The sequence below is a fragment of the Melanotaenia boesemani genome, chromosome 9 (assembly GCF_017639745.1).
Source record: "Melanotaenia boesemani isolate fMelBoe1 chromosome 9, fMelBoe1.pri, whole genome shotgun sequence".
Lineage (NCBI taxonomy): Eukaryota > Metazoa > Chordata > Actinopteri > Atheriniformes > Melanotaeniidae > Melanotaenia > Melanotaenia boesemani.
Window position 1 is genome coordinate 29,424,001 of NC_055690.1, and position 25,221 is coordinate 29,449,221.

The 25,221-nt window shown below is 36.7% G+C and overlaps 2 protein-coding genes across 3 annotated transcripts; both read right to left on the minus strand.

Annotated features, from left to right (window-relative positions):
• Positions 1-5,874: 5,874 nt before the first annotated feature.
• ly6d (lymphocyte antigen 6 family member D) lies at positions 5,875-6,940 on the minus strand. Its single transcript, XM_041995704.1, has 3 exons — positions 6,785-6,940; positions 6,477-6,581; positions 5,875-6,356 (listed from the first exon to the last, which is right to left on the minus strand). The coding sequence occupies exons 1-3, from the start codon at positions 6,834-6,836 to the stop codon at positions 6,277-6,279; spliced, it is 237 nt and encodes a 78-aa protein (XP_041851638.1). The 5' UTR covers positions 6,837-6,940; the 3' UTR covers positions 5,875-6,276.
• A 3,702-nt stretch (positions 6,941-10,642) lies between these two features.
• LOC121646049 (P2X purinoceptor 5-like) lies at positions 10,643-23,734 on the minus strand. Of its 2 annotated transcripts, none has more exons than XM_041994926.1 (12): positions 23,522-23,734; positions 22,990-23,140; positions 21,664-21,735; positions 19,760-19,835; positions 15,943-16,039; positions 15,622-15,702; positions 15,346-15,487; positions 14,819-14,949; positions 14,537-14,630; positions 13,895-13,960; positions 12,030-12,101; positions 10,643-11,263 (listed from the first exon to the last, which is right to left on the minus strand). In XM_041994926.1, exons 1-12 carry the CDS (start codon positions 23,647-23,649, stop codon positions 11,141-11,143), a joined length of 1,233 nt encoding a protein of 410 aa, XP_041850860.1. In that variant the 5' UTR covers positions 23,650-23,734; the 3' UTR covers positions 10,643-11,140. The 2 variants fall into 2 exon arrangements, with proteins under 2 accessions (XP_041850860.1, XP_041850861.1); XM_041994927.1 differs by lacking the exon at positions 10,643-11,263 and adding an exon at positions 13,718-13,797 and having other exon boundaries at positions 12,024-12,101.
• Between the last annotated feature and the right edge of the window lie 1,487 nt (positions 23,735-25,221).

Sequence of the window (25,221 nt, forward strand, 5' to 3'; positions counted from 1 at the left end):
GTTGCTCCAAAGCCTTTTTGAATATACTTGGCTACGATGGTTGGTTATGAAGGATCCAATTTCTTTAAAGCAGATTTAAGTGTGGATTAAAATTTTTTGGCTTGTTTGGATTTCTTCTAGGAATGAATAACACATGTCTACAGCCCATCTTGTTGGTGCAGTGATGTCTTATCAGTGGACTGGAAATTCACCTGTTTTTAGTAATATAACAAGTACAATATTTTGCGGTCCACTTCTTTTAGCTGCTTTACATTATTATGTGTAAAATTTATTTTATTATTGTTCACCCTCTTAAGACCGAAGCTTTAGTTTGACTTGCATTAGAGATTTATTCTATTTGGGGTTAGAAGGGAACCAATAAATATAATTTTATGATATATGATTATACATATTTTATTATATATGATGTAGATGTAAATATAATTTTGAATTGAAAGAAAAATGCTTCTGGTACCACCAAATTGCAGTGTAAGTGTTCAGTGGGGTCTAATTACCTAAAATTTAGCATCATGGTGCAGACAACCAAATATGTGATGTTCTCTCATGTGGACGCTGGGTCTCAGGAGGTTAAGGGTTTTCATTAAAATTGTTGTATGTGTGGTATTTCTTCCTCAATTTAGATTGAACATATATAGTGTAATCACTTGCCTCAAACAAAATATGAAGCCAAACTCACCACCAATGTTTAATGTTCTGTGGAGTCCCAACAGTGCGGACAGTCAGAGTAAGTGTCTTTAGCCAATTAGCCTTTGTTTCTACAGTACCAGGCAAAAGTTTGGACACACTTTTTCATTAAATCTAATGGGAAAATGTGTCCAAACTTTGGCTGGTAGCGTATGTGTAACAACTACAGAAGCATCTGAGGCCTGTATGTGTGTTCTTGTCTGTTGACTGGCTAAATAAATGGTGCTGTTTGATAATCAGTTCTGTATTTGTGCTGTTTTTATATTGCAGGATTTTAACATTTTAGAAGTATCATTCAAATACCAAATATTGGCAATACATGTGGTGTAATTTGAGTACAATAGTGTAAACAAAACAACTATGAGAAAATCAAGGAGAGCAAACAAGACTGATGTATTAAACTTATATAATTACTGAGATGTGGGAGAAAAGAAAATATGTCAGCTATCTATTGTATTTTAATATTACAACCTGCAATACTTTACATGTACAGCTGCATGTCTTTGGGATCATCTTTAATAAATATAAAGAAGATCCTCTGTACATATTTTAATTTTCCTACAAATAAAAGTTTACACTCATGTGTGATTTACAGATCCTGCCCCTTTATTGTCTAACTTGCTAAAGGATGTACATGAAAAGAAAGAAAAGATCTTACCAGTGAAAAGCAGAAAAGGTTCATGTTGGCTAAGAGGTCTCCCGTGTACCGTCAGATGGGGTAGAAACAGCCTACTGACAGACAGCCAGAGGCTGAGAGACACAACAGCTCAGAGTGAGCCCAGCCCGGGTCGCCTGCTGTCTTCACAGATTAATACCACAGTGAAATCCCTGCACTAATCCAATAGATGGACCACCATTACCCTATCAGCTAAGGCAGAGACTTACTAGTAACAAACCCACCACTTGCGGGGCAATAAATAGTGTTTTTGTTTAGATTTTTTTTCTCTCTTTTATTTCTATTTATTTATTGATACTGCTCAGAAGCTGTGCTTTTTTATATCCCTTATATAATAAATCTTATACCACAGCAACAATATACCGGCATGTTTTCTTTCAAGAAACCAACAGTAAAATGAATCTTTCCTTTGAAACAAAAATACCTTGTGTGACACATTATTGTTCAGTTAGATGAGATTTAATACATCTTCTGCAAAAAAAAACAACAACAAAAAAAAAAAACTAAACTAAACTAAAACATTTAAACCTTGTTAGCATGTCCCCTCGTAGGAGGGGCTTTTTATGTGCTGTGAACACAATCAAACATCAGTGTTGCAGGTGAGGATTTTTGATTGGAATCTGCAGAGCACCACCTACTGTCTCAGAAAGGTAAGGTCAGACAGCCTTCATGTGGCACATAGAAGATAGAGGGAATCAATCCCCTCTTTTTTTTATTTAGAGGATTTTGCGAAACTAGTTGTATTTATTTTAAAGTAAATTGACAAGTAAGAGGGCAGAGAGAGATTGAGAGAGAGAGGTGAATGACATGCAGCAAAAGGCAGCTGGCGAGGACTCAAACCCAAGCCAGTTGCTATGAGAAGCTTAGTTTCAGTCTTTTAAGCTGCTGTTGGGACATTCACATCTTGAGAGGTGCTAAGGTCATTTCACTAACCAACAAATAGGGCGTTTATTCACATTTTAAACATAATCTATAGGGGCAAGAAGGAATCACCACCACCGGTCCTCAAGATCAGCAGTTCTGCAGATTTAAGATGTGCCTTACATTTTATCTCATTCTATTTTAGTATTTTTCTGTCTTTATTTAATTTTAATAAACTTGTCTTGCCTTGTTGCAACACACCTGGTTCAAATGAATTAATTAGTAGCTCTAAAGCAGGAGTAGGGAAGTTTGGTCCAAGCGAGCTGCAATCCTGCAGGTTTTTGACATTTCCTAGTTTTAACACAACTTATTCAAATGAATGAGTCACTGAGTTGAACTTGATAAGGTGTTGGATCCATTTCATTTGAATCAGGTGTGTTGTCTGCAGGACTGCGGCTCTTTAGAACTGAACTTGGCTTTCCCTGCTCAAATGTTTCGTCCTCAAAGCTGCCTTCGCATAAGGTGCAGTGAATGCAGGGTGCAGAGCTGAGGAGAAGGACACAGGTGCAAATATCATTCAGATTTGTCACCAATTGTTACAGCTAACAAAAACATATCCAGGAAAGAACTTTTTACAGCAGCAGAATTGATTGCAGGATCTACACAGCACCAGCACCACAGTTTCTGATAATAATGAGGAGCAGTAAAGTGTCAGATAATAGGATATGAGTTTATAAAGTCCTCAGCGTGAGACACCACTTTGGAAAGTTAAAGCTAATCCAGGAGCTGCACCTGTACAGTGACTGCTTCCAGGTCAGTTTCAAGCTGAGTAGGAAGTATTCTGACAGATACCTAGAAAGAGTTAGCAACCAACTCCAAGCAATTAATCAACAGATTCCCTCTGTTTGGATGCGTCAACGTGTTGTCTCAGAGCAATTGGCTAATATTGAACTAAATTTGACTACAGTGTAGAACACGTGAGTGGCAAATGTGACTTTTTGCTGCTCAGCTCAGCCCAGCAAAGATCTGTTCTCATGTCATGCAACGTCATGACTGTATTCTGAAGCAGAGCATGGCACCTATGTGGCAATGTGAAAGCAGCTTATATTACCACTTATGGGCGGCATGTGGGAAATCAAATCCATGAGTGTGCTTAGGTGTTTAAAATCAAAATTAAAATCATGATTAAGACTAAATTACATCATTTGTGTCGCACCACCATTATCTTAATGAATGCCACTTTGACTTCTCACATGCTGTTGCTCTAACAACCACTAGAGGTTGCAATTTCTTGGATTTCATTTTTGATACAACAAACCAGGGATGTCCAAAGTCGATCCTCGAGGGCCACTGTCCCACAGGTTTTAGATGATTCTTCCTGCAGCTCATCTGAATTAGATTAATGGATCAACGTGGACAGCTTGGGCAGAACTTAATAAGAAGTTGTTCAGGAGAACCATGTGGTTTAATCAGCTATGTTGGAGCAGGGAAACATCTACAACCTGTAGACTGTGGCCCTCAAGGACCAGAGCTGAAGGCTCAATAAGCCTTTACTGACTGCCTTTTCTGTGGTTTCAATAACAACATCTTGAGGTTATAATACAAGCTTGCATTTACAGTAAAAATATTACCTCACGATGCCATCATTTACCATCCACTACAACAACAAAACTGAGCACACCATTTTTCACCCTGTAAGCCACAGCTCTTTTCTGTGTGGGCTCAGTTGTGGCTTTGTGCAGCTACTGGCTTCCTCAGAAAGCACAATATTTACTCTGAACGCTGAAAGATGATGTGAAGTGAAAGTATCTTGTATGCACTGACTTTGTTTTTAACATGAGATAGTCCATGGACTTGTCTGCATCTTGTTTTCGGAGTGGTTCCATGCGCAATATGTGTGCATTAACTGGCAACACAGAAAGTGTGAAGGTTATGATCTTTTAATCTACCAATCAGCCATCTCTGATGTCTGAGCTCCGCTCATGTTGAGAAAGAACAGCTAGAGATTATCTCGTATGACCTACATTTTTAAACCAACGTGATAAACAGTATCATATGCCACGAAGGCAGCATGTGTGGTGTTAAAGTGTTTGTACTCATCTTATTAATTGTCTCAAAATGTTATATGTTCATGTTTGTGATCTAATTGAATAATGACTAAAACCCCTTTTGGTCATCGTTAATTATCCAAATAATCACTTTTCATCACACATCAGAATGAGGAATCTCTCTAAAATAGCCCAGTTACTCAAAATATTTGTAGATACTTTGAAGTTAACTTAAAATCTTAAAGGTCTTTTAGCACTAAGTTGCACCTTAGTGAATCAAACCTCATTGTATTGTGTCTGGGAACAGGTCTGCCAGGTACTTTACTGTAAGTGTCAGTGACAGTAAGAAGGTGTGACATTGTCAACATGAGGAAAAAAAAACAAAACAAAACAATAAAACAATTTGAATGAGAGAATGCGGCCAGGCAAGAGGCCAGGTGTTAACAGCAGTTCGTGGAAGAATGTTGTGCTTGTGAAAAGACCTTTAATGGCCCCTGTGGGATATTTTTAAAAGACATTATGAGCAGGACTGTTTCTATACGCTGCATTTTTCACCACTTAGGGAAGAGCTAGAAGTCATTTAATCCTTTCAGTCTTTACCCACTTCCTTCTCAATCTCACATGGCTGTTGTCAGAATATGCAGATTTTATTGAGAAAAAAACATTTTAAGTTACTAAAGTATTTTTTGACCAATACTAAACTTTGTTTCTTACTTATATAATTAAAAATAAAGTCAAATGGCCTACAGCAAATAAAATTATTGTCTTTTAGGCAAAATATGATGCATTTTCCTGTTGCTGGTTACAAACCACCATGCTGATACAGTTAGCTTAACAATGGCTAACAGAGTTGGGATGAGTTGTAATATATTTTAAAAGTCTTACAAACTTCCTCTCACATAAACTTAAGAATAATTTCTTGGGTGTATTTGTTTCAACGCAATGAGAAAAAAGACATGTGTGAGATGTGCCTGATGGAAATCTTAGAAATGCTGAAAACTGCTGAAAACAATGAGACCTCATTTGAGTCATCTGCATGGACTTATCTGGCAATTCAAAGCCAAAGCAAGTGTGGTAAAATGTTTTCCATGAAGTCTTTGGACCCACCAAACCTGCAGTCCAGGGCTATACCAACACTCACTTATCAAATTACAATTATACAAATTATTACATTTTCTTTCATAAATATACATATATATTAATATATATATATATATATATATATATAAAAACATACATATATACACTCCTTGGTTTGAGTTTTCCTCTGCCAGTCCATTGTTTGTAGTTTTCATGTGATGTCATGTTCGGATCAGGTCATGCCACAGTCTTGCCGCCATTTTATTTTGTTTTTGTAAGTTTTGTTTTTTGTAATTAAAAACATTGTTCCTGCAGCAGTCTGCCTCTCGCCTCTTAAGCTTGCACTCGGGTCCACACCTCATCCACGCCACAGTTCTGACAGAAAGGTGTTGCAAACATACCCGGACTACCCTACTGAATTATTGCACCACTAAGTTTTATCTCACCCAAATACAACTAAAAATGGACACACAAAGGCAGCACATGAACATTTTTTTCTTGCTAAAATAAATGAAAGAGATCAACTTAACATTTTACTATTTCTCTTTAATGAGTTTACAACAGATGAGTACAGGAGCCCAACTTTACATAAGATTAGTGACAGACAGTGACCCACATAGCAGCAGGCTGTTGCGGTGACCCATTAAGTGACATCGGGAAGGGATTAAGAGTGTGAGTGAGTGGTTGTCCTGCTTTCAGCGTCCGCTGCGCAGTTTAAGAAGGCCATGGGATCATATATGAGGATTAACAGTTCTAAATCAGAATTAATATATTTAAATCAAAAGCAAAAATCAAAGACAGGATTGTCAATATTGAATTTTGATAATATAACAAATAATTTTACATCATATTCAGATTAATCAAAATCGTTTTTCCATTCGGTGTAGATCTTAAAAGTGAAAGTGAAGGCTGATTGATGCATCAGGTCTAACATAGGTCCTCTTGGCAGCAAGTTGTGAAATAGTCCTGAGCACAGAACTCCTCGCAAGTTCGAGAAATCACATCCCCTGTTGAAAAAGCAAAAGCAGTCACTCAACCAGTTTTCTGAAATAATATTTCTATCACCACATCAGCGCACATTAGGCCACATCACACACAGTGAATGCAGGAAAGTTAGATCTACGCACCATGCAGAACAGTTTTACAGTACTGGGCTGTATCGCTGCATACTGTCACCGTCTTACAGATTTGATCACTGTCACTTTCGCAGGTGTAGCACTGAAGCGTGAGCACTGAGAAAGACAAAATCCATCAAGTTCATTAACATTTAACAGTATTCATTTCTGTTTTAAGGAAACAGTTCAAAGGTGTAATGGATGAAATTTAAGTATCTTCTTAATTAAAGACTTTGTTAAAAAATCATTTGCACCTCATTTTGATATTTTGCTTTACAAGATTCTGCCAAGAAGGATTAAAAAAAATAGCATTCCCTCACCATGAGTGCTACACAGCAGCAGGACCAGCACAGAGAGCAGCAGAACCTTCATGTTGTCAGATCGTATGTGGACAAACTTCTAGCTCACACACTTTTATACTGGCACACTTCCACATACCAAATGTGCGCTGAGTCATGCACTTCCTTGTCAGTGATATTCCAGTAAATGTGTCCTTTCAAGTTTTGCAGGAAGATTAGATGAAGCTGCTTTTAACCCTCTCTTGTTGACAATTACTAATGTAGTTCATCACCTTTGAATTTCTGAGATTATCTTTAGAGATTAGCTTCAAAATAGCTAACTTATGTTAGATTATGCTAAATAAAAAAATACAGAATCTTTTTTTCACTAAAAGTCCTCAGTCCCAAATCTCTTGGACACAAACATATTTATTTACTTTTTACTGCCAGCAGTGTTCAGTCACAAAGATATCACATTTCAGCGGTCTTTTGTGAAAAAACTTCAGTGAAACCGGATTTTCTGTATCAGGCATTATGGTCGTTCGTGTTACCGTCACACTAGCTGCATTTGAAGCTGTACACAACAGACAGAAGTTTGTTAATAAATGTCCAGAATGCTAATATGCTGATCAAGGTAATGTTGCAGGGTGGTGTTTAGCAGGTTTACGCATTCAGTGTAGTGACATCATCAGTAAGATACTGTAAATAGTCTGTATTTAGATAGTGCTTTACTGTACATGGAATGATACTCAAAGTGCTTTACAATATACATCACATTCACCCATTCACACACACATTCACACACTGATGGCGGAAGCTGCCATGCAAGGTGTTAACCCCAACCCATCAGGAGCAATTTGGGGTTTGGTGTCTTGCTCAGGGACACCTTGACATGAGTTTGATAGGCCTAGGATCGAACCAGCAACCCTCAGGCTACAAGACGACCACTCTACCCACTGAGCCACGCCGCCAAAAGTGCATAAGAAAGGAGTAAAAAATATCAATTGATTGACAAGCATAGTAATAAATAATAATAAAGGATTAGATTTATGTAGCGCTTTATCAAAACACCCAAAGTGTTTTACACTGTTTATCCATTATTCATTCACACACACATTCACATACTGATGGCGGAAGCTGCCATGCAAGGCGCTCAACCACGACCCATCAGCAATTTGGGGTTCGATGCTTTGCTCAGGGACACCTCGAAATGAACTTGACGACTGGGATCAAACCAACAACCTTTGGGCTGCTGGACGATCACTCTACCCACTGAGCCATGCTGCCCCCCGGTGTATGTGAATTGACCCAAATATTGATATAATTGATACCAAGGCGAGTATCGGTAACAATCAATACCAGCGAGACGAGATCGATATTTTTCTTACAGAGTGTCTTAGGGGCAAAAAGCCAAAGAATGTGGCTCTTGGCTTTATTTTTTTCTCAAACAATTGTGTCATAAAAATTTATAAAATTATTTTAATAAAATTATGTATGATCATTTCTGTGTAATAATTAATAAAATTATTATTTTAGTATTTTGTTACATTGTCAATACTATTATTTTATATTGTTTAAAAATAAAAAAAAGTTTTAATTTAAAATATTCAGTTCTGTCATTTAGTTTGGTAATTTAAAAAAATGACAGTAATCTTTATATTGTGTTGTGTTTTGATTAATCAATAATTAAAGACTAAATCAATTAAATGATTGTGAAATATCAAGGAAAAAGTATCGGTATTGGTATCAGTGATACATGCCCTGGAATTACTTGGTATCAGATCGATATCAAAATTTCTGGTATCGCCCAGCCCTACAAATGAACAAATGTTTGGTTTTTTTTGTTTGTTTGTTTTTGTTTTGTTGTTTTAGTTGTTTATCAAAAAAAAAAAAAAAATTGTACAAACTGCTTGAGTAAAAATGTAACATGTTAACCCCAGCAACAATGAAGGAGCCTGCAAGTTAGCTCAAACTTAAACTGGCAAGCAGGTCCAGAAATCTGCTAAGAGACATGGTTTCTACAAGGATGTAGATAGATTTGCACTGCAATACATGACTGAATACTACTCAAAAAGTCTGTTTTCACTGTGTTGAATTATCCGGTGTTTGAATGTTGGGCAGAAATATCTGTGTTAAATTACGATGAAATAGCAATGGAGCAAAAGAAAAGCTTTTTCCAACCAATAAAATTAGGCAAAATCATGAAGCTTAATCTCCAGTTTTTTGTTAAACTGAGACAGACACAGTTTCTATAATCACAAAAAGGTATTTTTTTAATGTCTTTCTTAATTTCTGTAAATAATAAATTGTAGAACAAAACCTATGAATCTTTTTAAAGACTAACTGAAAACAACAACTTAAAGAAAGCAGCATGATATGACAGAAGGGATTTAAAAAGACTGCCTCTTGATGTGGATTAAACCAGCAGTCCAGAACAAAACTTTCTTCTTTAGTCTTGCACTAGACCTAATCCTTTGATCGGAATCTTGTTAATATTTTACTGGAGAAATCAGATATCCAGACAAACACGTTTTTCCCATTGCCATTTTAGTTGCACAACAGGGGCTGTTCTTCTAAAATGTTGTGACACGATGGGGAAATGCAGCAAATAAACACTAAATTCTGTAAGTCCTATAGAGGTGTGTAAATGTTACAGTGCACTTTGTGCCATGCAGATCTAAATATGTATCATCATCCTCATCCAACTTTCATTATTTTAACTTCTAACTTCTAAGAAGTTGTGTTGTTGTGTAGTGTGTATGTGTGAAGTTCACATTTAAACTGGGATTTGAGTTTACAGAATTAAGCTGTTCTTTGATGAAGTGTTTCTCAGTTCGAACCTTTCTACAGATACAAGGGAGAAATGGGAGCGTTCAAGATTTGTTGGTCAGGTAAAATAGTTTGTTTCTGTTGTCTTTTCTAACAGTGCTGCACCTATCCTCTGTAAAAACAATTACCTCTTTAGTATTTCCTCTGTTAGTCATTGTTCCAATTAAACCTTAACTGCAAACAATAATAGAAGCGAGCATGTAGAGTTTTCAATGTGACTTTTCTAAAACTTCCCACCATAAAAAAATTACCTATTTTTCAACCTAATTTATCTCAGTGCTGCTTTATTCTTGCAGAGTACGATCAAAACCCTTCAGCTCAAGCTTAAGAAGAGCCGGTGTACATGCTGTAATCCACTGTTCATATGCAGTCACCAGTTTCACTTTCACATGTATGAACATTTTGAGGACGTGACGTGTCATTGTGTTGGAGATGCAAACATGTTCTTCAAGAAGGGGCTGCTTTGTGTGTGTGTGTGTATACAGGTGTATACTGTGTGAAAGATTTTAATGACTGTTTTTTTTTTATTTATAGTTATGTAAATCTACTTTGATGTAAAGGCGGTTTTATATTTAATATGCATGAATTTAAATATGCTCGAATTTTTTTAATCATGTAAAGCACTATATTGCCTTCAGCATCAAAAGTGCTTTATAAATAAAGTTTGATTGGATTTGATTTTAGCTGAAGAGATTCAGGAAGGGAAACATCTTCCACCTCAAAAACAGCAAGGTGCTTTGTGAATCTCGCTTTGCATCTTGCCGATGAGCTGAGCTGCTGTCTGTCAATCATTTCTGCCTGTGCATCCCATCCCGCCCACTCTCTGCCACCCCAACCCTTGCATTTTCAGGTATTTTTTGTGACAACTTTAGGATAGAACATATTCTTTTTTTCTTTTTTTAATGTGAAACTGCATTGGTTAAATGTACTGACTAAATTGTATATTTAGCAAGATTTTTTTTTTCCTTTTTTACCCATGTTACTCTTTAAGTGCTATAACTGATTCTATCCTTTAAAACATAAAAAACACATTACATTATATTTCTTATCAGAGGTTTTAATTGTAAATTTGCAAAAAAGTAACCACTGTTGAGGCATCAAGGTCTATTCTCATCAATCATTCAAATTCAAGTAGAAAAACAGAGTTTTCTGTTCTGCTTTTCCAGGCATTTGTTCTGCCTGTTGTTGATGTAACTCTGAAGATAAAATAACACGAGAACATTCAGAAGGTTTTTAAGAATAACAATATTTAAAAAACAAAACAAAAAATAGTTTAAGCTTTAGCAAAGTAGTTTGCTTGCAGTAACATCAGTTTCAGTCCATTTTTTAAAAAAGATTTTATGTACATGTAAACTTACAGTAGGTAGCTGTGTATCTTTTTCAGTCATGCTGATCAGTCAGTATGTTAATACTGCCACCGTTATTTACATATTGCAAAGGGGAATGTTGTGTTATGGTTTAATATTTTGTTTTGGCATGTTTGACTGGAGAAGCTAAGGTTTAAATCCCCAACCTTTCAATCAGTAAATAATACCATCATCCTAAAGAACTACAGCTGCTATGTTACATTCATCGTTTCACTAAGACAATGTTACTCATCCTAAGAAGGTAAAAGACAAAGACTTTAGCTTCTCCTTGGATTTTCCCTTCCCGTTGGAGCCGCGTTGTCTTCAGATGCCCATAAAGACTAGACTTCATTTGCTACTTAAGGTCAAATATCTTACCTTCACACTTCACTTATTAAGAAGACTGTGTTTTTCTTTGTTTTATATCTTATTATTATATATTAATATTTTTATTTTTTAGCCCTATCATACTTACTTACTTATCCAGAAGCTTTAATTACTTATTACATACATGATTTCTACATAAAAATATTTTAAATGTCTGTATTAAGCTTAATTTAACTTCATTTAATTTAACGTAATTTAACCAAATTAGAGGATAAATTGATTTTTTTCATTTTAACTTAATAGAAACAACCTTTGCTTATTAAGTAACTTTCCATTCAAGAAATATATCAAGATTTCTCATTTTCATAGCTCAGTCTTGTTTTATTACACTTGTTTGGACAACGCAAGCATGGTGCTCGGATCTCTCTGGACTCTGAGTACCTTCTAAGATTCTTATTCAATCAAATATTTAAATATCAACAAATTAATGACAAGTAGCAGCCTGCCTCATTAAACTCCACCTCCATAAACTACAACAGTAATATTTTTCATTATACTGTAGTTGCATCATTATTTGAGTTATTGTAAATATCACAGTGAAAGAGTCACAGGTGACAAATATTGTTGCATCACCCGTGAAGGACTTTTTGCTTTAACTCTTTAAGACTGATGGTCTTAAAGTTGCTCCCGAAATCGGGTGCACCAGTGTTCCTTACAAGATTGCTATCATTCCTGATGTCATGCACACGACATGACACACTAAGACATTAAATGAAGAAACTGACCTGGCAGACTGGTGGACAGGGACCTTTCACTGTGCGAGGACTGCTTCTGGTGCTGCAAACCTTGGATGGGTGCTGAAGGGGATACACCGCAAAACATATTCATTTTGACTGAGAGAAGGTGAGGAGACAAAGATCCTGTTGATCATGTTAATGTTTTCCAAGAGCAAATATCTGAATATTGATGGCACACATAAATAATCAATATCATTCAAACGATTCACCGGCACTAACAGGCTGAATAAATAACACTAGAAATATATGTCGCCATCAAAAAAAAAAAAAAATAAAATCATTGGACCTCCTTTAGCTTTGATTATGGCAGCATTCACGGTGGCATTGTTTCAATAAGCTTCTGTAATGTCACAAGATTTATTTCCGTCCAGTGTTGCATCAATTGGCATGATAGCTGCATCACTTCATCTGCCTCTCTTCCCACCCTGATGCTCCCATCAGTCTGAAACAGGTTAAATCTGGACTCATTAGACCACATGATTTTCTTCCATTGCTCCAGAGTCCAATCTTTATGCTTCCTTGCAAATTGAAGTATTTTTTGCTGGTTAGCCTCACTGATTAGTGGTTTTCTTCAAGTTACACAGCTATTCAGTCCCACTTGTTTGAGTTCCCTTCACATTATTCATGTGGAAATGTCTCCACATTAAATACAGCTCTGAGTTCTACTGTTGTTTTCTTCAAAATAAACTTTTTAAGTGATCACCGTCATTCAGGATATTTTCCACAACATTTCTTCCTGGAAGACGATAATTCTCCACTGTCCTTCTAGTTTTTAATAATGAGTTGGACAGTTCTTTACCCAGTTTTAGTAGAATTCTGCAATCTCCTTACATCATATTATATTTACAATATATATATATATATATATATATATATATATATATATATATATATATATATATATATATATACATATATATATATATATATATATATATATATATATATATATATATATGTATATATATTTTTTTTTATTTTATGTCTCTCACCTGTTAATTGCTGGGATAGGTTCCAGCTTCCCCGCTACCCTTAATTCAACTAAGTGGTACAGAAAAAGAATGAATGAATGAAATATTATTATATAATATATAATATGTGGTTGATGCATGTCAGTGATTTGACCTTTCTCAAACAGACTAACATATTTTCCACAACCATGGGATCTGTCTTTCAACATGGTTGTTTAAGAAATGAGAAGCTGCTCATTGCATCAGTTGGGGATAAATAACTTCTTGCCAGCTGAAAGATAATCGCCTATGCAGTAATTATCCAGCTTGTATTTGCTTAGTTAAATCCAGGTAGGGTCTTTTTTTGGCCAGGCAGTAAATCTTTGTGCAAATGAATAGTCTTATTATTAATTTGTGCAGTTTGTAATGTGTGCATGTTGTATGCTATTGTATGTGTGTTGAAGTTGCTTGTTATTTGTGTGTGGATTCAAACATGCATTTGCAATTTTTACTCATAAAATAGTTTCCATGTTTCTATAATATCATATATATTTACAACAATTTGCTCTTATTAAATTTAGCTTAAATAACAAAAATAATCTTTCATTTTAAGCCTTCTGGAGAACAGTTCAGCTTCTCCATAATGAACTTTTTAAAGGGAAAGAATTTCTCATTAAACTCTTTGTTTTGCAATAAAAAAAAAAAGAAAAAGAAAACTTATCATACCTGGACTCATACTTCATATCTCTGTACAAATTCTTCTCCTTTGTAAAGTAGAGAAGCAGAATATCAAAAAAGAAACTTCCCTGTTGAATACAAAATATATATATTATTCTGTAACTTGAAAATACACAACCTTGTGCAATTTTAGCAGATTTTTCAGAAAGTATTCATTTTACTTACAGCCCCCATCAATGCCAGAGCTGCACCTGTATTGACAGCTGTTGGTAAAATGCTGAACTTTCCAGCCTACAAAAAAGTTTTTAAGATTAAATAAATTTATAACTTCAAAACCAAGACTTTCCAAACATTTACCAGCCACTTTATCAGGTACACCTGTTCATTTGCTTATCAACCAAAATAACTAATCATCCAATCACATAGCAGCAACTCAGTGCATTTCAGCATGTAGACATGGTCAAGATGAATTAATGAAGTTCAAATGGAGCATCAGAATAGGGAAGAAAGAAGATTTAAGTGACTCTGAAAGTGGAATAGCTGTTGGTGTCAGACTGGCAAAGTATTTCAGAAACTTCTAATTTACTGGGATTTTCACACACAACCATCACTAGGGTTTATAGAGTGGTCAGAACAATAATATTATTTCTCAGCTTACTTTGACCCCTTGGTACTAACTGAGAATCATTAAAACACCTCATTCTAAATGGATCAAAATCTGAGAAATGTTTCCAACTTGCTTTGACATCAGTTCTGAAGGCAAAAGACCTGGTGTACCTAATAAATTGGCAAGTATATAATTTTAATCATGTCATAATTATAATGTTTTGGCAATTTGACAGGCATTGATTTAAAAAAAATCAACACCTTTCCATAAACCTGTATATAGAATCTGATGCCGTAGACCTTGTACAGCGTTTGATAACTTTCACCAGTCGCATTTTTAAAATATCGTGCATATCTGTTAGGAGAAAAAAAAGAAGTAATAGGGACGCATGAGTAATGAATATTTTTGAGTACTTTATGACAATAAATGATTTCTGTAATCTTTTCAAAATGTTTCTTATTTCAAAGTTTATGTTGGGAACCATAAAACTTTACATGTCTAGATAATATATTTACTAAGATGGTGGTAAGACTTCTTCTTACCTGAAGTTATATCCCGTTGCAGTGGAATTGTTGGAGGCAAAGCTGTCCAAACGATCAAAGTGATATTGAGGATGACAGTAATCTTTGTCGAGGTCACAGTCCCATTCTATCTTTATAGAAATGGAGCCACCCTGGAAGTGAGAAAGATATTTCCTTAGAATTTCCCCCTAATTGATAAATTTGTAATATGCTCATGTTTGGGTCTTTACGTTGTAAAGAAATTATCTTGAGGCAAATTAGACTGAAAAACAATGCAGTGACTGCAGTCTAAAAATGTTTGACAATGCTATCACACACAGTATATAAAAAGAAAATAGTTTCTCCTCTCTGCTGCTTCAACAAACTTTAATATTTTATAGTATTTAAGTCAGAAGATGACTAAAGATGCTGCAGCAATGCAGTATATAAAAAAGTATATAGTAAATGTGACTTGTAAACTTGTAATTTATCATAATATGGGCTGTTTACACATGAGTTTAAGGTCTAATGTTAGATGACAATCAATCAGTGGAAAATGTGATACTAACAAGCGTGGCCATGTTCTGGAAGTTGTATCCAGCTTTCTTGGTAATGTCTCCCAGGTAAAAGATGGGGCAGTAGGGGTGACGCTCCTTATTGTACCGACAATTCTTCAAGTAGGACTCATCAGTTGTTTCAAGAACATTAGACCTCAGAGTTAAGACACACACAGTAATATAAGCATGTGGCACCTTTTAATGTGCACGGACGTTTGTAGCAAAACAACAAAAGTGAATAATAAGAAGAAGACAGAAGCTGTGATGAACTTGAAGAGCAGGGCTTACTTGGAAAACCTGAATTTTGGAAAGTGGATGAAATTTTTGATGTAGATGGTGAAGTTTTCTGCATTTGTCAGCATTGGCTTGCTGTGAAAACAGAACATATGTGAGACAATTTGGAAAGAAAGGTCAAGAAATGAAAAGCTTCATGAAAAAAAATGATGCAAAGGTAATACATCGTGGTTGAACTACTGAGTGCTACACAGTGGTAAACATCGCCCTGACCCAACTGTTTAGAAGCAAACTGCTGCTGTTAAATTCAAGATGAGCAACTATTTTCATGGAAAAGTGTGTGTGTGTGTGTGTGTGGTATAAATATCTCCTTACTGTGACTTGGAATGGTTTTCAATGGGACACCAGCCTAAGATTTCACAGGTACCCGTGGAGTTTGCATCCTTACTTACACATCGTCCACTCTTTATTCCTAAAAACAATCAGGACGGTAAGACAGCTGAAGTCATTCAACAGATCACTCACAGAAATAAACCACATTTTGGCCAAAACCATAGCCCCATCAGCCACAACACTAAAACACAGACATGTAAAGTGAATAATACTGACTGTTATATTCCAATTACATATAGTGATGGGAAGCTCGTGCCCCGTCTCTGACACATACCATCCACTATAAGACCGTATAATCTGAAGTCAAAATCTACATCTGGTTCTTTTAAACTAGAATCATGTTTTAAGATTTTCTTTCTCTGGAACTTTATTTCTTGCATTTTATCTATGTTATTTTAGCCTTTTCCCTCTGTTTTTATTTCATTAATTGTATTTCTTTTATTATTTGTTTTTTTAATGCACTTGTATTGCTTTTAGAATAGAATAGAATAGAAATACTTTATTAATCCCTTCGGAGAGCCCTCAAGGAAATTTGGGTACCAGCAGCAATACAACACCAACAGTAAAGCAGGACAAGCACAAGACACAATATATACAGGTACAAAGCAAATAGAGGCAAATAGAATGCAATAAATATAACAATAATAACAAGATAAGTTAAATAAAACAATATAAACAAGCATTGCACACAGTCGGCACGCCCTCCACTCTAACCAAATCTCACAGTTTCTCCATCAACATTGACAGTTCTTCCATTTTCCCCTCCCCTCAGGTCAAGAGTCTCGGCGTCATTCTCGACAGCACCCTATCATTTCAAGCCCACATCAATAGCATTACTCGGTCTGCCTACTTCCACCTTCGTAATATCAATCGTCTATGCTCTTCACTCACTCCACATGCTGCTGCAATCCTTATCCATAGTCTTGTCACATCCCGCATCGACTACTGTAACTCACTCCTCTTCGGTCTTCCCAATAAATCACTTCAGAAACTGCAGCTTCTCCAGAACTCTGCTGCTCGTATCCTGACTCGCACCTCTTCCTTTCAACATATTTCCCCTGTCCTTCAACAACTTCACTGGCTCCCAATAAAATACAGAATTAACTATAAGTTACTGGTCCTCACTTTCAAAGGTATTCACCATCTGGCCCCTCCTTATCTGTCTGATCTCCTCCATATTGCCACTCCCTCCCGTGCTCTCAGGTCATCCTCCTCTGTTCACCTTACTGTTCCCTCTGCCCGTCTCTCTACCATGGGGAGCAGAGCCTTCAGTCGCTCTGCTCCCCAGCTCTGGAACTCACTTCCATCCGAGATTAGGAACATCAACTCCCTTCCATCATTCACATCTGCACTCAAAACCCACCTGTTTAAACTGGCATACTCCCTATAACCCATGTATACTGACTGTTTTGTGTAATTTTTATATCAATGTCCGTTATCTCTTTTAACTCTTATGTAATTTATGTTTTTATTGTCTTTTTATTTATTTTTTATTTTTGTGTACAGTGACCTTGGGTGTTTGAAAGGCGCCATGAAATAAAATGCATTATTATTATTATTATAGTAGAGGTGGTACAGATTCCCAGTTCACTATTGCACATATAAGTTATTTCAACTGTTTGTATGGGTTATTGTGCACGTGTTGTATCAGGCGGACTGCACACCTCCCTCTCCCCCCTCCTTCTCCCCCTCCTGCCTAATGCAGAGTTGTACAGTTTGATGGCTCGGGGGACAAAGGAGTCTCTGAACCGGTTGGTCCTACTCTTGGGGAGGAGCAGCCTGTTACTGGTCAGGCTTCTCTGTGCACTGATGACAGTGTGCAGAGGGTGACTGGCATTCACAATAGCCAGTAGTTTTTTTTTAGTGTTCTCCTCTCTGCCACTGACACCAGGGAGTCCAGCTTCATGCCAACCACAGAGCCCGCCCGCCTGATGAGTTTTTCCAGCCTGACAACAGCATAAAAAAGCGTACTAGCCACCACAGGCTGATAGAACATTCACAGGAGTTTCCTGCAGATGTTAAAAGATCTCAGTCTTCGCAGGAAGTACAGACGGCTTTGGCCCTTCTTGTACAGGTGATCTGTACAGCATGTCCAGTCCAGCTTGTTATCCAGCCACAACCCGAGGTACCTGTAGTTGTCTACAATCTCCACCTTGTCGTCCCTGATGGTCACTGGACGTGGTTATGGGCTGGACTTCCTGAAGTCAATAACCAGCTCCTTATTCTTTGAGGTATTAAGCTGGAGATGGTTCATCTGACTCCAGGTGACAAAGTCACTGACCAGATTCCTGTACTCATCCTCTCCATCATCCCTGATACACCCCTCGATGGCTGTGTCATCTGCAAACTTCTGGATGTGACACAGCTCTGAGTTGTAACAGAAGTCTGAGGTGTAGAGTGTTAGGGGGGGGTGGCCAGCACCGTCCCCTGGGGTGCTCCTGTGCTGCTAATAACAGTGTCAGATGTGATGTCCTTTGGCCTGACGTACTGCAGTCTCTCTGTGAGGTAGTTACCAATCCAGGACAATAAGCAGGGGTCCACCTGCATCTCCCTCAGATTGTCCAGAAGCATCAGGGGCTGGATTGTGTTGAAGGCACTTGAAAAATCCAAGAAGAGGATCCTCACTGTGCCCCTCCCCTTATCCAGATGTACTTGGACACGGTGTAGGAGGTAGAGAATAGCATCTTCCACACCCACACCTGCGCGATAGGCAAACTGTAGGGGGTCCTGGGCCTGTGGCACTTGGGGCTTGAGGAGATTGAGGATGAGCCGCTCCATCGTCTTCATCAGCTGGGATGTAAGTGCCACCGGTCTGTAATTGTTCAGCTCACCAGGACGTTTTTCTTTGGAACTGAAACAATACAGGATGGGTAAAGGTTGGCAGGGGGGCTGCACAGGGGATGAAGTCAGGGAGGTTGTGTACTGCAGTGGGGGAGGGGGGACCGTGGGCTGGTCAAAGCGGTTAAAGAAGATGTTCAGCCTGTTTGCTTCTTCCACTGTCCCCCCCGCTGTTACGGCCTTTGATCTGAAGCCTGTGATGGTGTTGACACCATCCCAGACCTCCTTCATACGGTGTCCCTCGCCACCTTCAGGCATTGTTTCACCTCCCGCTGTGCTAATTGCATTGCCTCCCTGTCATGGTTCATGAAAGCCACCTAACATCTTGTGTTATCCAAGGTTTGTTATTTGGATAACAACGGACAGTCTTATTGGGGGAGACTACGTCCAGCGAGAAGTTGATGTAGTCTGTCAGACAGTGAGTCTGCTCCTCTATGTCCTCACCATGTTGTCTCAGCAGTACATCCCAGTAATGTCAAAGCAGTCTCTCAGAGCATCCTCTGCCTCAGGTGACCACTTCCTTTTGCACCCTGCTGTAATGTTTTATGTAAAGCTCTTTGAATTGTCTTGTACATGAATTGTGCTATACAAATAAATCTGCCTTGCCTTATTGCTTATTATATATTTTAGTGTATAACTTATTTGTAGTATTTTTGCTTTTTGTGTTCGACTATTTTTATTGTGGTTTATATTCTTTTTAGCATTGATAGGAGAGCCTGGGATTTAAGAATTTCACTGCCAATGATTGCTGATGTAATTGTTGTGCAATAACAATAAATAAATTCATTCATTCATTCACTCATTCATTCATTCATTCATTAAAATACAATACAGTTCAGTACAGCACCTCCTACAAAATACCTCCTCCAAAAAGCTCTTCACCATCTAGCCCCCACCTACCTAAACTCCTTCAAGAATACAACACCTCCCGCAGTGTTGTAGAGTAAAGTTTCTTTCTTACCATTTCCTGCCTCCACCATTTTTCCTTCTTTACAGTCCTCATCTCTTCGGCACTGGCCACTCGGCACTCGAGGGCTCTGGGACAGATGCCACAGAAGAAATGGTAGAGTTTTGAGACCATACATATTCTGTTTAATTAAAAAAATAATAATTTTTTTAACCAGCTGTTTTAAAACTTTTACTGATATTTACAACCCATGGGGAAAAAAGAGAATTGCCACCCCTGGAATATTTTCTTTCAATTTTATAATATAAAGAAAATGATATGATATGATATGATATGATATGATATGATATGATATGATATGATATGAAACAGATGCACATCATTTGTTAATCATGCATAAAAAAATAAATGTTGCAGTTAATGATAATTTATTTTTCCAGGCCAAGTAAAGAAAAATTAAACAGAATCAACCTGTAATTTACATTTTTAAAATAAATCCCTTGCAGACATTTTGAGCTGTTGCAGCTGGCAGGAAACTTGAGCCAAACCAGACAACTGTCAGCTGACACAATGAAAAGGATTATAAAACTGCTTCAAAAAGGTAATTCAACATAAAGTGCTAGTAGGAATGGTGTCAGCTGTTTCCAGTCTGCTCTGCCTAAAATGTGGAACAAGTACAAACAAAATGCATCAGTGGTGAAATAGAAATATATCAAATATTGATTATATGGGGCTACCAGGTCAGATGGTACCAACCCTAGTGGGTTAAGAATCTAGAAATTGTTTTGAATCTTTACTGTGTTTTCTATAAGATAAAACAAAATGAACCTCCATTCCTCCACATTCATTAGAAAATGCAAAAGATAAAAAATATTCAATTAAAAAACTCTAGCTCTAAGAAAAGTCATTTACTTGTGTGTATTGTAGCAGCATTATTAATACTTAAAACAAAGTGTAGCGATGAGTTTTGCTGTATATGGACATGTGTCTGTGCCCTTTTGATATATTAGGAGCTCCTTAAAAACTCATTTGACAGTGCCTGGCTGGAACATGCTGTATGACATTGTTAGGCCTTTCCCCAGGTGCTACAGGCCCTCAGACACAGGGACACGGCTCCTGGCGAGAGCTGAAATGTATACAAGAGCAGGCTGTTCCTCTTGTCTGCTGACAGTGAGGCAGGCAACCACCAAAGACTGAGTTTACATACCACAAACCCTCAGGAGAGTTGCAGCTAAGAGAAATCATGAGAAGGCACACACACTGTAGACAGAGATGAAAGCCTTAGTTAAAGTACAAGTCTTTGTTATGACTGATCTCTTGCGGTGATAGTAGTGCCACCTACTGAGATACTTGTTCTCTTCTTGCAACGGGAAGGAAATGTACAACAGAGTGATCATTGTCTGTCTTTTTACCCTTTATGAACAAAATACTAGTCATTTACACAAAAACACAAACATAAAAAATTCATATAATTATTGATTGAGATAAAAAGTTTGTATTTACAATATTTATTAAAGTGCAGAACAGAAGATGTGGTTCACAAACACACACACTTCTACTGTATGTCTGCAAGTAAATTTAAGTAGATTCCATACAGCAGACATGCGGCCATTGCGTGTTCCTGTAACAGGAAAATCTCTTATCCTTATTTCTAAGTAAATGCAGTGTTTGTATGACAACTGTGTGCAGTTTGATACCTTTCAGGAAGTCAAAAGGTTAAAGTAAAACTGATATCAGAAAACTCCATCGTCCTCTGAAGAAGAGAGCAAGGGCAAGATAGCTACACCAAAATCCCTAGTAATAAATACCAAAGTTGTTATATAAAGTTGATAATTATTAAATGAAATAATGACAGATATTGATTTTTGATAGATGCTGTAACACTTATGTCTTGACAATGATAACAGTGCTTTAACAGTCAGTCATTTCTACATGAATCTAACTCCACATATCCTTACCTCTGCACAGTATCCCTGCTTCTGGTTTGGCATCGCTGTAAAACTGGTTGTAACAAAAACCACAGCTCCACCCTTCACATGGAAAAACAGAAAATTAGTTGTGGTGTTGACAATGTATGGTTTCATTAGCTGATCCTGTTAGGTTTGCAGACACTGTTTCAGTCCAGTCAGTTCAACATAAATCTACGAGTACTGATTTAAAGTTGGCTAACCACAGCTTGAACACGAACACTGAATTAGGGGTACATAGAGAGGTAGCAGGGTTAATTATCTTGACAGAATCTATGTGTCTAGCATTCAAGCTTTGGGTTTGTGGTTAAACATTTTCATGTTTTCCAGTTAGGTGTAATGACAGTTGAGACCAGTGGTTTCTAAAGAGAATAAATGCTACCATAACATCTGCATAAAAAAAGCTAATATAACGTGTTTAAAAACAACACCAAAGATGTTTTTTAGGCTGTGGTCCTGATTGGGTTTCTCTAGACTTCATCAACTGACTATGATCTGTAGAAGATAATCTCAGATAGATGGAGATGAACACTTAACTTGCCAACAACTTTATAATCTCTTGCTGGGGCTTTTTCAAACATTCAGTATGGTAAAACTTCATGTTTATTGTTTATTAACTTAGTTACGTGCCTTATGTGTGTAAAAGAACCACACAATAGGAAGAGTGACAGTACAGTACTGAGCCAATGCAGAAGTGAGTTTGTTAAATTTTTGAGATGCAGCCTACTGCAAATATCTACTGTAGTGTTAATTTAACAACGCTAACTCTAAAATTCCTCAGCTGCAAGTGAAAAGTTGCAGTGTTGCAGAATACAGATGCACAACACATAAAAATGGCTGTTATGTGCAGAATTATTGCACAGAGAGCAGAAACTAAGCAGTATTATTGCATCACACTGTACCACCAACATGCTTATTGTAAGGGGTGTTGGGCATCGGAAGTTAACCTTTCACTCAAAGTGAAAGCCTGAAACTGAGGGAATAATTGCAATTGTGGGTCCCATTGCGTATTTTGAGCTTAAACATAAGAAAATCATTCAATTAACACCTATCAAGAAAGCAGCATAATATGGGACTTATGATAATAAAAAAAAGCAGTTTTAACCCATTACGGTTGAATGAACACAAATGTAATACCAAACAATTTTGCAACAGATTGTGGATTTTTTTTCCTTATTTACCATCATTGTATCTCCTTCATTTGCAATGCAATGAGCTTATTACCTCTAATGTAAATTTTATTTAAAAGCGCTGCTTCATTTCACCTTATTATTTAAACTTTTTTGTTAAAGTTTGTAAAGTGGTGTTTGTGATCACCTGTGGTGGGATGACATAATCCTCTGGTCCCCACACCTGCACATCAGTCCCAGTGGTGTTAGTCACAGAGACACCCTTCACTTTGGACATGACAGAACTCTGGATGGACAAATCGGTGTCCTGGTAGCCTTTCTTTACTAAGAAAACCCACCTTTGGTATGAAAACAGAAATGCAGGGCATGCAACACATTTGTTAACACTGACCACGCGCTGTGACCTGACTTGCAGAAAGGAAAAACAAAAGGAAAAAGGAAACGTGATATAAATGTTGAACCACAACTTCGATGAAGTCCACTTTCTGTAACAACTGCGATGCTTCTGCACATTAACAACGGATAATTATGTGCACATATTAAATCTAAACTAGCCAACATTAAGGAACGTTTTAAAAGCTATTTGTCGCCATCTTTCTACCCTAAATTGTCATTACTAACATTATTAGCCAATTTACTCTAAAACATATCAGGAGTTATAGTTTTAATTATTAATTTATCATCCCTTGAATGTCTAAAACTTTAAATATTTTACTTACCATATTATATACCCGATGATGGCTAATTGGAAAAGTCTGTACGAAAATCCGATAGCTCTGTTGCTCACTCTGATGTATTTTTCCGTTTTGTAGTCCAGAAGATAAACCAGTCTTTCACACCCAGCCATGGTGGCGCTCTGAAGGTTCAATGACAGGAGGATGACCGCAACGCTAACTTTAAACACAGTGGGAAGGTTTCACTTCACATCACATTCAGTGTCTGCACAGGGCTGGTAAAAGCCGAGGGAACAGTTCTGCAGCACTTTTTAAAAATTTTTATTTTAAAGCGGAAGCCAACCTGAAGTCTACAACTTTTAAGTTGACCTTAAAAGGTAAAAGATCAACTTAAGAAATTCAAAAATTGTATTTTGTTTGTTCTTGATAGCCTCAGTGTATGCCATGGTCTGAGTTTTTGTTTAGTGGGTGTTGTGTGATTTACACATTCTTTGGCTCATGTTGAGTCCTTGTCCATCTTTCCTGTTTCATTCAGTTCACTTTACTTCCTGCTCATCTAATTCTTGGTTTCTTTTCATTTTACCTATTCCTCATTTCTCATTAGTCCCTTAATATATTTGCCCTGTTCCCTTTGTGCTCTGCCAGTTTATTGCTTATTTTTTCATGTTAGCCTATTTGGCACCTTTGGTTAATTTTATAATAAAGTACTGGTTCCGACATTAACCTCCTGGGTCAATGTCCTGGATTAGGTAGTACATAGTATAAATATTATTATTAGACTGACTGAAAATTATATTTGATATGATCATAATTCAGGTTTTAAAAATAAAAACTTATTTGAAACAACTGATTGTTTTTACTCAAAGTGAAAGACAATAAAATGTTTCCCTTTGATAAGGAAACAGGCTCAGACAGTCTTGTGGTTTTGTCTCATGATGCTTAGAGATGTTAAAACAGACTCACACTTTCACACTTTTCAGTATGCTAAAGATGAAAGCTAACAAGTGGACCTTTCTTTTAGACCTGTGGCTCATGTTTTTATCTTCAAATGGTAAGTATTTTTGTTAAACTATAAACATTTTATGAGTAAATGAATTCTATTTTTACATAAGTCTTTTTCAGTACGTTGTCGATCTAACTATTACTATTGAAATAGTTATTACTTTTACTAAAACTATTAAATAATACTTACAGATTTGTCCATTATTATATAAGAAATAATTTACTTTGATTAATAATTTATATCTAATACCGAAAAAATATTTTAAATCTTAGTCATTTAAAAATAATTTCAGCAGTCAAATAACTAATCATTAAAACTTTTTGAAATATGCAATCTTTAATGTGATTAACTATACCTTTGGGTAATCAACTTTATCCTGAAAATATCTTTTACAACCAACTTTATCTTAACATAGTGTGAAACAGCCAGTGAAAATGTTTTGTTAGGTGTATAAAAATGATCTTAAGGCCACAACATGGTCAAATTGTAAATATATAAATTTACAAACCATGTTCCCTAAAGAATTCTGTAAAAGTAAAAGTTAATGTGTTAACTCTTTTTAACTTCAGGCAGACACAAATACAAAGACAAATGATTTTCAGTTACACTCTACACTGACATTATCAACACTATTGTCTTTAAATAATTTGATTTGGGGTTCGAATCTGGGGGGCGGTGACCTTTCTGTGTGGCGTAAGCATGTTCTCCCCACGTATGCGTGGGTTCTCTTTGGGTTCTCCAG

What these genes read in the sequence shown, in the direction of transcription:
- ly6d (XM_041995704.1), bottom strand. Translation starts at nt 6,836, where the DNA reads ATGAAGGTTCTGCTGCTCTCTGTGCTGGTCCTGCTGCTGTGTAGCACT. An exon ending in GCTGCTGTGTAGCACTCATG is followed by an intron (nt 6,582 to 6,784) that starts GTGAGGGAATGC and finishes TGTCTTTCTCAG; the next exon opens with TGCTCACGCTTCAGTGCTAC. An exon ending in CTGTAAAACTGTTCTGCATG is followed by an intron (nt 6,357 to 6,476) that starts GTGCGTAGATCT and finishes CTTTTTCAACAG; the next exon opens with GGGATGTGATTTCTCGAACT.
- LOC121646049 (XM_041994926.1), bottom strand. Translation starts at nt 23,649, where the DNA reads ATGGCTGGGTGTGAAAGACTGGTTTATCTTCTGGACTACAAAACGGAA. An exon ending in TCCAGAACATGGCCACGCTT is followed by an intron (nt 14,950 to 15,345) that starts GTTAGTATCACA and finishes TCTCACTTCCAG; the next exon opens with GGTGGCTCCATTTCTATAAA. An exon ending in ATATACAGGTTTATGGAAAG is followed by an intron (nt 13,961 to 14,536) that starts GTGTTGATTTTT and finishes ACTTTTTTGTAG; the next exon opens with GCTGGAAAGTTCAGCATTTT.